The sequence below is a fragment of the Mustela putorius genome, unplaced genomic scaffold (genome assembly GCF_011764305.1).
Source record: "Mustela putorius furo isolate JIRA1106 unplaced genomic scaffold, ASM1176430v1.1 tig00000196_pilon_pilon_pilon, whole genome shotgun sequence".
Lineage (NCBI taxonomy): Eukaryota > Metazoa > Chordata > Mammalia > Carnivora > Mustelidae > Mustela > Mustela putorius.
In genome coordinates, this window is record NW_025421310.1 from 10,651,041 (window position 1) to 10,666,681 (window position 15,641).

General features: G+C 56.3%; 2 protein-coding genes across 5 annotated transcripts; both read right to left on the bottom strand.

The window, feature by feature from the left end:
• Positions 1-147: 147 nt before the first annotated feature.
• On the bottom strand, positions 148-1,981 carry ADM5 (adrenomedullin 5 (putative)). The gene is made up of 2 exons (XM_004828376.3): positions 614-1,981; positions 148-403 (listed from the first exon to the last, which is right to left on the bottom strand). The coding sequence occupies exons 1-2, from the start codon at positions 715-717 to the stop codon at positions 148-150; spliced, it is 360 nt and encodes a 119-aa protein (XP_004828433.2). The 5' UTR covers positions 718-1,981.
• Positions 1,982-2,114: 133 nt separating this feature from the next.
• Positions 2,115-12,683, bottom strand: PRMT1 (protein arginine methyltransferase 1). 4 transcript variants are annotated; one of them, XM_004767287.3, is made up of 11 exons: positions 12,548-12,645; positions 10,330-10,383; positions 9,675-9,776; positions 8,502-8,657; positions 8,297-8,360; positions 5,842-5,984; positions 4,999-5,086; positions 4,776-4,891; positions 3,732-3,882; positions 3,365-3,486; positions 2,115-2,416 (listed from the first exon to the last, which is right to left on the bottom strand). In XM_004767287.3, the coding sequence occupies exons 1-11, from the start codon at positions 12,581-12,583 to the stop codon at positions 2,333-2,335; spliced, it is 1,116 nt and encodes a 371-aa protein (XP_004767344.1). In that variant the 5' UTR covers positions 12,584-12,645; the 3' UTR covers positions 2,115-2,332. The 4 variants fall into 4 exon arrangements, with proteins under 4 accessions (XP_004767344.1, XP_004767345.1, XP_012919536.1 ...); XM_004767288.3 differs by lacking the exon at positions 10,330-10,383 and having other exon boundaries at positions 12,548-12,683; XM_013064082.2 differs by lacking the exons at positions 10,330-10,383; positions 12,548-12,645 and adding an exon at positions 10,025-10,112.
• Between the last annotated feature and the right edge of the window lie 2,958 nt (positions 12,684-15,641).

Below are 15,641 nucleotides of genomic sequence, written 5' to 3' on the forward strand. Positions count from 1 at the left end.
CCCCTGGGTCCAGCCCAGTCACAGCGCGGGGAGAGTTTTTGAGTGAGGCCAGGAGATGGAGTTAGGGGAAAAAGAAATCTGGGGTCGTGGCCCCAATACCGAGATGGGTAAGCCGAGGCCACGGGAGGGCCAGGGACGTGCCCAACGTCACGCAGCAAGCTGGGCACTGCGCTGGCCTCTTTTCTTCAGGCCAGGGTCCTGGAGACCGAGCAGGGCTCTGGCCTCGCGCCGACGGCGGCGTCCGTAGCTGTGGGGGTCCTGGGGCTCGCGGCCGGCCTTCCCTGAGAGCTCCTTGGTGGAGGCGGAGCTGAGCCAGTAGATCATCTCTGGCAGGCGGTGGGTCTGGCATGTGACCAGGGAACAGAAGCGCCTGCGGTGCTGGGCGACCTGGCGCTGGGGCTGCCTGGGGAGGGAGCAGGGGAGAAGGCCGCGCTCAAACAGAATCTTCTCGAGGAAGGGGTGTAGGTGGGGTCGGGGCCAGCAGAACTCCGCGACCGCAGAGGCGCGCTTACAGTTCATCATCCCTCCACGCAGAAAGCAGTGGCCTGAAGGGGGCGCACGCTCCTGCCGTGTCCTTCCCTCCCTGTCCCCGCTGCCGACCCGCCTTGCTCACCTGCCCACGGGGTCCCGGTCCCCCAGGACGGTGGAGGCGAGAAGCAACAGAAGGATGTGGGGGGTCATCGTGGGGCGGGGCCGGGAGTGGTCCTTGAAACCCATGCGCGAAGCGGCCCCTCTGGGGTGCGGCTCCGCCCTCTTCCCCGAGTCGGAGAGTTCCCTGGAGGCCCCCTTGAGATCCAGGAATCACGGCCAGTCCCCACTACCCACGCGGGGAAAAATGAGGCCTAGACGAGGAGGCCACACCACACCAGAATGGCAAGCTTAGAACCCGGATTCCCACGTCCTACTCGGCCTCTGAGCCCTGGCAGGCACAGTTAAACGGAAGAGCTATAACCCTGGAAGGCCTTGGGAGAGGGACCCCTTTAAGGCAGAGGGAGAGGGGCGGGGCAGCTGACACCTTAGGTGACACAGCTTAGGGCTTCCAGGAAAGGGAGGCGCTGGGCTCCTGCGACCTCGACCTCAACCCAACCCATCGGGGACCATGAGGTTTCGTGGGCCAGGCTCCTTTGTGGGTTGGACGATGCGGGGCGCACACGAAGCCCTCTTGAATGGTGGACAAAGGGAGTCTGGGGCCTAGCACAGTCAGCAGACGTCATCCCATAAGAGGACTTGGTGTAGTCAGGTGTGAAAAGCCACCGGGCCTAGGGCTCCAGCTGTACTGAAGCACGTGTAGCCAGCCAGGACTGTGGACAGCGAAGTCATGGTGGCTTAGGTGACCTGGGTCCTGTGGACAGCATCCTGGGGGACCAAGGACTCTGCACAAGGCCATGGGCAAGGGTCAAGTATATATGCCATGCCTGCAGCAGAGGGTGAACACAGTCCCTGGGGAGCTGTCAGTGGGGCCTCTGAGTCCATCTCTGAAACGAAGGGAAACAGGGAGGCCCTGCTGCCCTCCAAGGTTCCAGCTAGACTAGGGAAGGAAGCCAACACACAAGGAATTCTCACCCCTTAACACAACCCCCCCATGACTCAGTTTCCCCAGCTGCAGAGGGCAGGACAGTAGTCACTGCCAGTCAGCCCTGGCCTGGCCTTGGAGGGTCCTGGACAGGAAAAAACAGCCAGACACTGAAACAATGTGTGCGCTGGGGGAGGAGGAGGGGGGGGAGATGGCTTTCTGGGAAACTTAAGGGCCCTGCTATGCTGGGAACCCACACCCCAACCCTCCCACAGCCCAGCAGGGCAACTAGGGCAGGAGCCCTGCCCAATGGGGACAAGAGGGAACAGGGCCTCAGGGGGCATATGGGGGGGGACGGGGGAGGTGGGGGAGAGACATGGACCCGAGGAGGGGGACAGGGGAGCAGACCCTGGCAGGGGGCCATGGATGACAGAGACCACAAGAGGCCAGAGCCAGGGAGCGAGACCTAGAGACACAGCAGGGGCGACAGAGACCTACAGTGACCATCAGGCGCCCATCTCAGGACCGCCAGCTGCTCAGGCCGTCCCTAGCAGAACCTGCATGCAGAACCCCAACCCCACTACCCCAGGAAGCCGAGCCATCCCAGCTGAGGATTTATTGGCGTAAATGCAACCATATAAAAACATAAGTTATGAAAAACACAGTCACGATGTGCCCCGCCCCAGCCCAGACCCCTAAAACCCCCTTCTGAGGGAGGGAAGGAGAGGAAGGGGGCGCCCCCAAACTGCCTAAGAACGCCGCAGCCCCTGGGCCCATGCAGGGCCGGCCCGGCCGGGGTGGGAGAAGCCGGGTGTCGCCTCAGCGCATCCGGTAGTCAGTGGAGCAGGACAGCTCGCACAGCTGGCCCTTGAAGTCCAGGTCAATGGTGAAGTCCAGGTCGCGCTGTAGGGAAACGGGAGATGTGAGGGGGACTGGACACAGGACAGGCAGAGGTCTGGAATGGTCTGAGTCAGGAGGCTGCGGCAGGGGGTGTGCCCCCAGCCTCCTCCCATGCTACCCAGAGACCCCATGTCCTGGCTGGGAGACGCCTCTTTGCTGGTCGCACCCTGAGCATCTGCCCACAACCCTGACTCGAGCCTTGGCTCCTGTGACACCCTCAGAGACTCTGGGATCCCAGCCAAGCCCGCCCCTCCAGACCAGAGCTCGGCAGCTGTCTTTTGCAAAACGATTGTTCCTGCCATGAGAACCATTCCCACCAGTTAAAGCAGTTACTCCTTCCCTCTTTTCTAAGAAGCAAACATCTCTTCCAGCACACTTCCCCACTCACTGGTCCCAACCCGACTGTCCGTACGTCCTCGGCTCCTGGGCTTCCCGAAAGCCAGGCCTCACTCTGTGCTCCCCATCCCCCAGCACTCTCTGGAAAAAGCTTGGGCCAAGGTTGCCAGTAACCGTGAAGACTTCTGCCCTCAGTCCCACCACCTTGGCCCAGGCTTCAGGCTTCCTCCTGGCTTCTCTGGGCCTCTCCTTTGGTCTCTTTAGCCAGGCTGTCCCAAGCTCTGTACTATGGACATCTGGGGCTGGAAATGAGGCTTCTCCACAGTCCTGTGCTAGAGGCCACCAGCCCAAAATATCTCCAGACAGGGACAAATGCCCTCTGAAACGGGTGTACCCTTGGGACAACCCCTCTGGCCACAACCCCTGAGCATTACCCAGGCCCATACCCACAGATCCACACTTCTAGCCCAGGCCCTGGACTCCAGACCCTGTGTCCTCCCATCCACTTGGGGTCTCCCCAGGGGTCGCACACTCAATCGAGTGGAGGGCTGATGGGACCCCGGAGCAGGCAGTGGAGCCCCTCCCGAGCACTGCCCCGCCCTGGCAGTGTCTCACATTGTTCTTGGCATTGGGCCGCATGCCGATGGTGCCAAAAATCTCCTCTCCTGTCTTCACAGTCAGGTAGTCCTCCATGTAGAACACGGTCTGCTTCCAGTGTGTGTAGGGAGACTCGGGGCCTGGGGGTGCAGTTGGGTCAGCCAGGCTGCGGCCAGTCCCCGGGGCCTCCTGCCCAGCCCCCACCCTAGGCCTTGGCCTGGCCCTTCCCTCTGTCTGACCCCTCCACGACCCGAGTCCCTTTACCCTCATCAAGCCTGAGAGAGGGACTGTTGGGTATGGTTTTAGGGGTGGGGAAACAGACATGACAGGCCCCCGACTCCCTCGGCTGCCCCTGTCCCACACCCCGGCCCCACCCCACGCTCACTGGTGGAGAAGCCCGTCCTCTTGTGGCAGCGCGTGAACTCGATGTTGAAGTAGGCCACGAGCGCATGCACGTAGTCGTTGCGCTTCACTTGCAGGCAGAAGGGGGACGTGAAGGTCAGGTCCTCCACCTTGACGGTATAGATGTCCACCTCCTGCGGGACAGGCCCCGTGAGCCCCATGCCCCAGCACCTGGCCAGCAGGTGGCGGAAAAGCCTAGGCTACCACACTGCAGTCCTGCCCCCTTCTCTCCCACGGCCAAAGCCCACATTGGACAGGTCCGCGTCCTGGAGCCACTACTGCCGTTCGGAGAATCGCCCATTGTCCTTTCCCATGGCCTCCGCCCTGTCCGGGGCCACCACCAGCACCTGACCACTGCAGGGGCCTCTTCACAGGGCTCCCTACTTCTGTCCCCATCTCTCCCCACATCCTCTTACTCAACAAATCAGCCAGTGTGACGATTCTAAACATTGTTCATCAGATCACATCAAACTCCTGCTCCAAATCCCTCCACCAGCTCCCCGGCGCCCACCCTCCCAGCTGCCGTCTTCACTCCCTCTGGACTTCCTCCTCCTCCACCAGCTTTGGGCCGCCTCTCGCAGCCCAGTGCCAATTCTAGGGTTCACCCCAGTGTCCAGCTCAGTGCACGCACACTGGGGGCTCAGAACCAATCACTGGCCCAACAGCCCTTATCAGCTCACTCGTGGCCTTGGGCTTCTTGCATCTGGGGCACAGCCAAGGGGCTTAGCTGCCTGGCTCACGGGTGCCCCCGTGGAACACATCCCCCCAGAGCAGTCTATGCCGGTTGGGTCTTGCTCACCCTGGCACCTGGAACCCCACCCCACCCCACCTTATGAGCTTGGCTCATAAGCTTTTTAAAGGGATCCAGTGGCTTCTCCAGAGCTCTACCACCACCTCTGGCCGACTGGCCAGACTCCCAGGCCTCAGGCAAACACTGGGAGACCTCCTGTCTTGCTCAGGCTCAGGTTCAGCTGGTGGCCCTTCCTTGGTTCCGCCCCTGGGGACACCGGCCACACCCCGCCCTCACCTTTATGAGGCAGGCGTTGGTGACCAGCTGCTTGGGGTCCACCACATCCACCAGAGGCTCCTTGATGGCCACATCTTTGATGCAGGACATGTCAAAGCCATATACGTTCTCCCACCCTGGGGAGGCAGGCAGGTAGGCAGGAGGAGGGGTGAGTCCATCAGGGGCGCCCAGCCCAAGCCTGCCCTGCCCCCCGGAGTTCCTAGGGGGCCTCCCCCGAGCTCACAGTGAATCTTGTAGTCTTTGTACTGCCGGTCTTCAATGGCTGTCACATACAGTGTGGCTCGGTCCGGGAAGATGAGGCCATCGGGGGCCTGCCAAGGGGGAGGGGGTGTGAAGAATGTGGGGGGCCTTGGAACACTGCCCCCAAACCTTGACAGTTTGGGTCTCTATCCACACACACTATCCCCACACTGGTCTGAGCCACCCGGACTCCTACAATGGCCTCCTCACTGGTTACTGGCTTCTGCCCTCACACCCACCTCTACTCCCCACATGGCTGCCGGGAGGCATCCAGGAGCACCTAAGTCTCAGACCTGTCCTTCACAGGTTGTAAAAGATCTGCAGCATCCTCCCCGGCTCCTCTTGAGACGGGGTGTGCAGGCCCCTCCACCCCCTTCCCTTCTACTGTTCTTCCTGACCCCCCCCAGTCCACTCCCTGCTGTTCCTCAACACCCAATAAGGAACACTCCTGCCCCAGGACCTTTGCACCAGTTCTTCTGCCCAGACGTTCTTCACCTCAGATCTCCTATGGCTCCTATCCCCTGTTCAGGTCTTAGTCACCTCCCCCTGGGAGGCCTGCTTGGATCTGAGCACCTGGAACCACAGCCCTCCAGCCTCTCCCCCATCCTTCTGCCCTGCTGTGGTCTTCTTCCCAGCACCACCCACCTCCTGACACTGTCTGCTTGTTACTGTCTAGCTCTGGGCCCTGCAACATCTGGGCCATCAACCCCCTACATGAAATCCCCGCTGGGGGAAATATCTAGCCCAGCTTTTGGTTTTCTGCCCAGACCCCAGATGATAGGCGCTCAACCTGTGTGAGCTGTTCCCACCCCAGCGCGGGCCTCACCAGCCACTTGTCTCGGGCATAGAGCACGGTGTTGAGCATTGACTCGTAGAAGAGGCAGTAGCCCATCCACTCGCTGATAATGATGTCCACCTTCTCCACTGGAAGTTCCACCTCCTCCACCTTCCCCTTGATGATGGTCACCACTGCGGGGGGCAGAGACAGCCACATGCAGCTGGCCCCATGGCGACCCATTCGCTCGCCTCCCCTGCGGGGCCAGGGCCCGGGTACCCCGCTGGAGCTGCCCCCGTCTCCTCAAGGAAAGGCTGGGAGCTGCAGGTAGACATCTTCAAAGAACTCTGCTGGCTGAAGCCACACTCTCTGAACTCAGGGTTTTCTGCTTTGGGTTTTGTTTTTTTTTTCTAAGTAATCTCTATGCCCAACGTGGGGCTCGAACTCACCACCCCAAGTCCGAGAGTCACACACTCTACAGACCGAGCCAGGCAGGTGCCCCTCTATTAACTCAGTTTTAAAATTCATTCATCTCTCTAGATGTTTTGTTGGCTCCAACCCACTGAGCCACCGAGGCACCCCATCTCTAGATGTTTTTGTTTTTTTTTTTTTTTTTAAGATTTTATTTATTTATTTGTCAGAGAGAGAGCGAGCGAGAGCAAGCACAGGCAGACAGAGTGGAAGGCAGAGTCAGAGGGAGAAGCAGGCTCCCTGTGGAGCAAGGAGCCCGATGGGGGACTCGATCCCAGGACGCTGGGATCATGACCTGAGCCGAAGGCAGCTGCTTAACCAACTGAGCCACCCAGGCGTCCCTCTAGATGTTTTTAAGGCAGAAGCAGAAACGCATGGATTAGGCACCAGATGGTAAGACTGCGTCGTTAAGAGCATGGTCATGTTCTTTAAAAGGGTCTATCAGGGACGGACACGCACACACACACGGTAGGATTTATAGGAGAAATGACATCATGTTTGAAACTTGCTTCCAGGGGAGATATATAAAGCTCAGTTGGTATGTATCTGGGGGCTCACTATACTAATCTCTCTCTCTCTCTATATATATATATACACATATATAAATATATAAAATCTCTTTTTATTTATTTATTTATTTTTTAAAGATTTTATTTATTTATTTGACAGACAGAGATCACAAGCAGGCAGAGAGGCAGGCAGAGAGAGAGAGAGGAGGAAGCAGGCTCCCTGCCGAGCAGAGAGCCCGATGCGGGACTCGATCCCAGGACCCTGAGATCATGACCCGAGCCGAAGGCAGCAGCTTAACCCACTGAGCCACCCAGGCGCCCTATAATCTCTTTTTAAAAAATCACTTCATGGGGCGCCTGGGTGGCTCAGTTGGTTAAGTGGGTTAAACCTCTGCCTTTGGCTTAGGTCACGATCTCAGAATTCTGGAATCAAGCCCCACGTCAGGCTCTCTGCTCAGCGGGGAGCCTGTTTCTCCCTCTCCCTCTGTCTGCCTCTCTGCCTACTTGTGATCTCTGTCAAATAAATAAAATCTTAAAAGAAAAAAAAAGTCAATGCAGGGGCCCCTGGGTAGCTCAGTCAGTTAGGCATTCCACTCTTGGTTTTGACTTAGGTCATGATCTCAGGGTCAGAGGATATGACCCCGTGGTGGGCTCCGCGCTTGGTGTAGAGTCTGCTTGAGATTCTCTCCCCCTCCTCCTCCCTGCACTCACTCAATCAGTCAACAAAATCTTAAAAACAAAAACAAAAACTTCAGTTTCTAGAATGCTAGGAGCCTCCACACACAGAAAACCCACCCATCTTCCCACATGTGCTGCCCCAGGAACCTGGCAGGTAGGCAACATCTGCACCACTGGCCTTTGTGACCTGAGCTACCCTCCTTTAATAACCCGGCCTTCCAGATGCACGAGTTCCTGCATGAGCGGACACTGTGGGGAAGGGGATGAGCATCGCAGGGGCTACTGGAATGCCCGCCCCCAGGGGCCTGAAGAAGGGAGCTGCAGGACATGCGGGCCACAGTGGTCATAGGAAAGAGCAAGAACCTCTCACATCTGGAAACGTGTGCAACTACAAGGTGAGCAGGTAGAGGAAGTGAGGGCAAAAGCCTCGTGTGAAATGCTATTTACGTACAAGACGAGCACGTGGGTGTGAAAACATTTACACATGTACAAGCCTGTGGGTGCAGACTCCTCCGGAAGGGAATGTGGGCTGAACTTAAAGGGGTGGCCAAGAGACTCCTCACCACAGACCCCGCACGCCTCTGCAAGCTACAGAGTGCTCCCTGCCCCAGGGTTTGACGGGTGAGGCCCCTAGCTCAAGACCTCGCCACTCAGTTTCTAAACCGGCAGAGCCAGCTCCTTGTCACTACCCGTCGTTGTGGGTGCTGAGAAGGGGGGATTCTTAGAGCCCATGGCGGGAGAACAGCTGAATCTGTTCAGTGACAATCCCTACCCCACTGCCAAGGGTCCCAGGGAAGCGGGAAATCACCCACTCCATCCCCACAAACCCATTCTCTTCCTGGGCTCACCATGGTCTAACTTGTTGGCTTTGACGATCTTCACCGCATAATCAGAGATACTGGAACACTCGATCTGGGGGCCCAGGAAGAAGGGAGGGTGAGACCCCCCCCACTCCCACCCTCCACCCCCAGTCCCCTCCATCCAATCCCTGAGCCCTGAGGGGCCCCTCTCCGTCCCCAGGCCCTGACCCACCCGCCCACATGCGACACTCACCCCAATGACCTTGCGGGCTCCAGCCTTGGCAGCAAACATACAGAGGATCCCCGTGCCGGAGCCCACATCCAGCACCACCTTGTCCTTGAAGAGGTGCCGGTTGTGAAACATGGAGTTCCGGTACGTGAGGGTGCGTACCTCATCTTTCAGCATCTCCTGGACAGGGACGTGGGGGCACAAGGTACAAACATGCCATGAGGGGACCTGCGTTCCCAGCTGGAAAACGATGTGCTGGCCTCTGACACACTGGCAGTTTGGAGAGCCAGAGCTCAGTCCTCCCACTTCCCCAGTCCCCTTGGAACAAATCATTTCTTTCCCACCTGCCTCAGTTTCCCTATTTGTAAAATCAGACTGGATAGGCTAAACTCCCTACTGCCTTGGCCTGATTTTACCACTGCCTCCCAAGTTCCATTTCCTTGGCTTTTCCCAGAATTTAGTGCCACTGAACTGTACTACGCCTTAAGGAAATTTTTGTTACGTATCTTTTACCACAATTTAGCAAAGAGGTTTCAGCAAAAGGAAAAAAAAAAGAAAAAGAGAAAGAGAAAGAAAAAATGGGGGCGCCTGGGTGGCTCAGTGGGTTAAGCCGCTGCCTTCGGCTCAGGTCATGATCTCAGAGTGCTGGGATCCGAGTCCCACATCGGGCTCTCTGCTCAGCAGGGAGCCTGCTTCCCTCTCTCTCTCTCCGCCTCCCTCTCTGTCTACTTGTGATTTCTCTCTGTCAAATAAATAAATAAAATCTTTAAAAAAAAAAAAAAAAAAAAGAGAAAAAAAAATGTTCAGAATCCCATTCCCACCGCTTTCTTGTACGGGACTTCCCTGAGACAGGGTCCAGAAGCAGGGGGCACGGCAGGCGGGAGCAGCTGGGGGACAGTTCCACCGCGAGCCACTAGAGGGCGGCGGAAACAGGCAGGCCCTGACCTCCCGCTGAAGTCGCAGGCAAGCTCGCCTGCGCTCCTGCTCCCACCCCAGCCTCCCGAGAGCTCCCGGCGAAGCTTCATCTCCAAGGCAACGGCTGGGAGAGGCGACCCCGAGGTGTGTGCCTCACACCCAGAGGGGCGGCTGGGCTCGGTGCCAGAGGAGGCAGTGCGCATGCGTGAGAAACTGAGTTCCAGCCCTCCCAAACATTAACCCCCTCAAGATCCAGCAGCTTTAGAAGCTGTTCACACTCACCTCGTGAATACCGAAGTGAGCATAGGAATCAAAGTAGTAATCTTTGGACGTCATGTCCTCAGCATTGGGCTTCTCGCTGCTTTCTGCCTGGCCGCAGGAGACCTGGGAGGAGGTGGATGGGAGCATGGGTCAAATCTGAAGGCTCTCTAAGGCCTCTTAAACCTCCAGGTCCCTACTTCTCCCTGGAGAACAGACACACACCCCCCAAATCATACCATGGCAATCCTACAGACCCCGTCTGCCATCTTGCCTCCCCAAACCCCAAAACCTACAACCCCACTCTCCTCTTCCAGGACCTCCCCCCCAAAGCACCATCCAGGGGAGTACCCAGATACCTCAGCCACGCCTACCATCTCTCCAGTCTCTCTGCCCCTGTCTCTAGCTCAGCCCACAGCTGGGGAGGGGAGGGGAAGGCAGAATTGGGGCAGACACGGGAAGGGGAAAGGGGGGGCTGGAAATGGAGTTAAGGAAGTAGCCACAGTATTTGGGGAGGCCAGATGGGAGCCACAAACCTGGAGGGGGGTTGTACTAACAGTTTGGGGGCACAGGGTAAACTGATTTGAAGCAAGAGGAATCATGGTTAGACTGCCTGAAAGGGCCTGGGATGTGGCAAGATATATTTATATGGGGAAGGGTCTCACAAAAGGATATTTACTTCTTCAAGAGGCGGCTGGAGGCTCATCCCATTAGCCAAGGTGGCTACAAAATTCTAGGAGAGAGTAACAGGGAGACAGGATTAGCTACTGGGAGCGGCTAGGGGAGGGCCAGGCCAGGGGACCCCAGCTCACAGGGGAGGGGGTGTTTCTTGCAATTTTCCTTTTCCTTGGCATGGCAGGATGAGGCAGCAGAGGGAGCAAGAAAAGAGGCAGGGATGTTTTTAAAAGGGATGGGAGAAGTGGGGGGAGAAGAGATGGGGTTCTGTCCCAGCTATGGCTGGAGAGATGGTGGCCTGCCCCCACGCTGTCCTTCTCTGGCCAGACACCTGACCATACACACCTCCCCCAACCAGGACAGAGGAACTGGCACCCAGCAGGCACACAGGCACTGCCAGCTGTCGCTCCCCCTCATCATCTAATCCCCCCAGATTAGGTGACATTTCCTGACACACACACCCCATCCTGGGGTGCCATGAGTAGCTAGGGGAGGGGAGGACTGGCAGGATGTGCCCACTGGGCATCTGCCACCTCTGCAAACAAGTCTCTTGTCAGAGGATTCCAGAAAGGAGGTGTGGCGCAAAGGCACCCCCACCAGAGTTGGCACCCTGAGCCCTAGCTCCTGCCTTGGACTCAGGAAGCCCCAAACAAAACCACCTGGAGCCACTCTCCTAGCTTAGCACCCTCTTCCCAGGAAGGTAGAATCCCACGGAGGAGGAGGCCAGACTCTGGACCCTCAAACCCCACGACACGACACCTTGGGGTGTGGGGCCAAGTCCTGAGGCAACCTCTAAGAAAGATATTTCCTCCACCCATAGGGACCCTGGTCCAGAAGAGAGTCAAGGTGGGTGGGAGTCATTGGAGTGACCCCTAGGAGCTGCCTGCCCCACAACACTACAAGGCAAAGGAGGGAGTCCGCAGGCCCCATCAGATTACATCTCTTCCAGATGTGACCACCCTCCAGGCGCCAAGAAGCACAAAGTCACAGACACGACCCACAGAGCTCCAAGCCCCGCCCCTATTCTCTCAAGCCAGAGAGGACACCTATAAAAAAGGGTGACTGGTAAGGGGATTTCCCACTGGGACACATTTCTCAATATCACTAATACCACGACAAGGCAAGTCCCAAGAGGTCCTGAAATAGCACCGGAGCCAACCCCACATGGCTGCACAAGAACCAAACCGCTCAGGAAACCATTTCAAGCCTTCAGGCTCAGGACTCTCAAACAGAGCTTCAGGAAGGGGGAGGTCATCTCCCACCTTCGCGTATGCGCCCGGGAGAGACAGATCTCCAATAGGTGGTAAAGCTAGTAGCTCATATTCCCCACATCCTCTTCCCAGCAGAGACTCTCCCTCCCCTCGCCCGGGAGGGCTTCAAAGGGGAGATGGGCTTTGGGACACGCCCCATGAAAAAGATGTCCCTCCCACACACCCAGAAATGGCCACAAGGGGGTGCACGACACCTTATCGGGAAGGATCTCCTTCAACTAGAGGCCCCCCCACCACCCAGGGGGAGGTCACAGGGGCATGCCCCATCCCCCCAGCTCCCAAAGCCCCGAGCAGGGGAGAATCCAGGGACAGGAAAACGGGGGTCCGGAGGGAACCAATTTTCCCTCTTCCTCCAATCCCAAGCCAGGAGAGCACGAAACCTGGACCGAAGCCTAAGCAGATGCCTCGGTATCAGGGACGGGGTTTTGGAGAACAGAGATACACTGCGCCTCCCGAAAGACTCTTAACTTCTCGTAGGGACCGAAGCAAGCCCTCCCCGAAGGGTACATCGCGATCCCGGGGGAGAGGGCAGGGGGCCTTCTAGGGAGGGTCGGAGCCTCCTCTCCGCCCCCCCCCGGGGGGCCCCTCCCCCGGCCGGGGGCGGGGCCTTTGTCCCGCACGTGGAGCCCGCCGGGCCACCGGGCACGGCACACCCCCTCCCCACCCACCGTGCCTCGGCCACGTGGGGGCCAGGCCGGAAGCGCCCCCAGCCCTACTCCACGTGGGAGGGGGCACGACACCCTCGGCTTGACCCGGTGCCGCAGGCCCTCGAAAGCCAGGAAACCCGCACCTCAGACTATATCCCGGGATCCGGAGCATGCGGCGTCCCCTCCTTACGGCTGAGAGCCTTCAGCCCCAATCCGCCCATTCGGAACCCCTTCCCCACGACGGAGGCATACAACACCGACCAACAAACCGCCCCCCACCCCCGACGGCGCTCCAGGCGCTCACCTCCATGATGCAGTTCGCGGCCTCGGCTGCCGCCATCTTCACCCGCACCTACTCCTCCTCCTGCCGCCGCGACCCCCCCCTTTCTCCGCACTCCCCCGGGACCGCCTTATACCGGAGGGTCCACGTCCCGCCCACAACGACCCCGCCAGGAGATTTCATTGGCAATGGAGGCAGCCCGTCTGAGAATGTCGTTTACCAACTGGGCAAAGAAGACGCCCATCAAAGTTGAGGGTCCCGCCCAGTCTGGTGTGCAGAGCCCCGCCCCCTTAACTCGACCGGGATGGGAAAGACTGCCCGTCTATCGCAAGAACCACGACTGATGATTGGGCAAAATCTACCAGAAGTTCCCGCCCCCGTCCACCCCAGCACCGCCTCAAAGCTTCCCGACGGGCTCCGCGCTAAGCGGACATCTTGAAAAAGAGCTGTCCATCACCAAAACAACCCGCCTCTTAGTAGCTGCTATTGGTTTATCCTGGGTGTGACGTCACGAAGCCTTTAGACCGCCCTCGTCTAGCGGCTTGTCTCAAGGAGAATGCGGTGATTGGCCCACGAGGAGGGAGGAAGGCCGGCCTCTACGCTCCAGCGACTGGCTCAAAGAATTGTCACTCCTCAGCCTTTCGGTGGATTCTCCCAGCCGGAGGGGAGTTCAGAAGGAATAAGGGAGCTTGTGCCCGTTTATCTGAGGGACAGACTGGAGAAGTGAGAGCCCCAAAGAAAAGACGGCTTGTCTGGGGTCCGACACAAGTCAGTAATAGGACTCAGGCCTCAAGACATATAACTATCTTGCCCTCTACCTAACTGTTCCGAGTTTTTTAAATCCAACAACCCCACTCAAGCCACTTGGCCTTTGCCAGGTCCTGCCCCTGCTGGAACACTCGTCTCGCTTTGCCTGCAGACTTCTATGTATCAGCCTTCGATGCCACCTCTACCGGGGAGCCTCCCTCCTCTTGCAGAAAAAGTCGCTACAGATCTTCATGAGTTATGATGGGGTTACCTCCGAATCCCAGAAAACCCGCCCTAAGTTGAAAATATCATAAATGGAAAATTTAATCCACTTAACCAGCCGAAAACCAGAGCTTGGCCATGCTTGGAACACTTGGGGCCAACACAAGTGCTGAGCAGCTCATGTAACTCATGAATACTGTGGCATGGTCCTATGGGTACGGAACGGATATAGGTGTATCCGTTGTTTGCCCTTGTAATTGCTTGGCTGTGAGCTGTGGCCTAACATCAAGAGAGAGTATCATACAGCGTATCAGGAGCCCAGGAAAATGCCCAAATTCGAATTCAAAGTATGGTTTCTACAGAAAGTGTAGAGCTTCACATAAAAAATTGCAAGTTGAAGCATCTTGAGTCGACATCTGTCATTAAATGAGGATGAACGCAACTGGTAGACTAAATCCATCACCCTTCATGACTCTTTCCAGTCAGTACCTCTCCCACCCACCCCAGAAGCAATCACTTTGTTTTCTGTCTCTCCAATGTAGCTATTTCTTTCTTTTTCTTTTCTTTTCTTTTTTTTTTTTTTTAAGCACAAAGCCCAGCGTGGGGCTTGAACTCACCACCTCGAGATCAAGACCTGAGCTGAGGTCAAGAATCAGACACTTAAAGGACTGAGCCACCCAAGGGCTCCTGCTTTTTCTTTTCTAAGATTTCACAGGGGGACACCTGGGTGGCTCCGTCGGTTAAGTATGTAACTCTTCATATTCGGTCAGGGTACTGTCTCAGGGTCCTGAGACTGAGCTTCTCTATCTTGGGAGCTCCGTGCTGGGCGTGGACCCTGCTTAAGATTCTCTCTCTCCCCCATCTCAAATAAGAAAATAAATAAACAAATAAATAAAATTTCATATGAAAAATTCTACAGTATGTTCTCTTTTGCGCCTTTCTTCTTTCACTTAATATAATGCTTTTGAGATTCATTCCAAGTTGTTGCATATAATGTTGGTGTGATCCTTTTTTTTTTTTTAAGATTTTATTTATTTATTTGACAGAGATCACAAGCAGGCAGAGAGAAAGGAAGGGAAGCAGGTTCCCCACTGAGCAGAGAGCCTGATGCAGGACTCGATCCCAGGACCCTAAGATCATGACCTGAGCTAAAGGCAGAGGCTTAATCCACTGAGCCACCCAGGCACCCCCCGTGTGATTCTTTTTATTCCTGAGAATTCCATTGTAGGGGTGTATTCACAGTTTATCCATTTCCCTGTTGATGGACACTCTGGACTTTTGGGGGGTTATTATGAAGAAAGTGGGTATCCCATGCTCATGTGTGAGTCTTTCTGTGGATGTACTTTTTTGTTTCAGGTAAACCTAGGAGCAGAGGGCTGAGTTGGACGCTAGGTGTATGTTTTAAATTTTATGAGAAACTCCCAAGAGGTTTTCCAGTACATTCTACCATTTTGCATCCCCATCAGCGATGCATGCCCCCACACGCTCCACATCCTCACCAGCACTCATCTTGAGCAGGCTTTAATGTTAACAATTCTGGTGGGAGTGAAGAGACATCTCGTTGCGGTTGTCATTGCCACTGTCCTGACCTTAATGTTGAGTGTTTTCTCACGTACTTATTGGCCATCTTTGTATCTTTTTTTTTTTTTTTTAAGATTTTATTTATTCATGAGAGACAGAGAGAGAGGGAGGCAGAGGCAGAGAGAGAGGCGGGCTCCCTGGGAGCCTGATGCAGGACTCAATCCCAGCACCTCAGGATCACGACCTGAGCTGAAGGCAGATGTTTAACTGAGCCATTCAGGAGCCCTGTAGATCTTATTTTAAAGATTTTATTTATTTATTTGACAGAGATTACAAGTAGGCAGAGAGGCAGGCAGAGAGAGAGAGAGAGAGAGAGGAGGAAGCAGGCTCCCTGCTGAGCAGAGAGCCCGATGTGGGGCTTGATCCCAGGACCCTGGGATCATGACCTGAGCCGAAGGCAGAGGCTTTAAACCACTGAGCCACCCAGAGGCCCCCAAATATTGTCTTTTGAAGAACAAACATGTTAAGGTGTTTTTTTTAAGTTTATTATTATTATTATTTTTAAGGTTTTATTTATTTATTTGACAGAGATCACAAGTAGGCAGAGAGGCAGGCAGAGAAAGAGAGA

Bases quoted from the DNA above. Each gene is read 5' to 3' on its own strand.
- ADM5 (XM_004828376.3), bottom strand. From the start codon at position 717: ATGGGTTTCAAGGACCACTCCCGGCCCCGCCCCACGATGACCCCCCAC. The intron at 404-613 runs GTGAGCAAGGCG...CTCCCTCCCCAG, and splicing joins GACCGGGACCCCGTGGGCAG to GCAGCCCCAGCGCCAGGTCG.
- PRMT1 (XM_004767287.3), bottom strand. From the start codon at position 12,583: ATGGCGGCAGCCGAGGCCGCGAACTGCATCATGGAG. The intron at 10,384-12,547 runs GTGAGCGCCTGG...ACTCTCTCCTAG, and splicing joins CCGCGAACTGCATCATGGAG to AATTTTGTAGCCACCTTGGC. The intron at 3,883-4,775 runs GTGAGGGCGGGG...CCTGTCCCGCAG, and splicing joins CCAACGCCTGCCTCATAAAG to GAGGTGGACATCTATACCGT.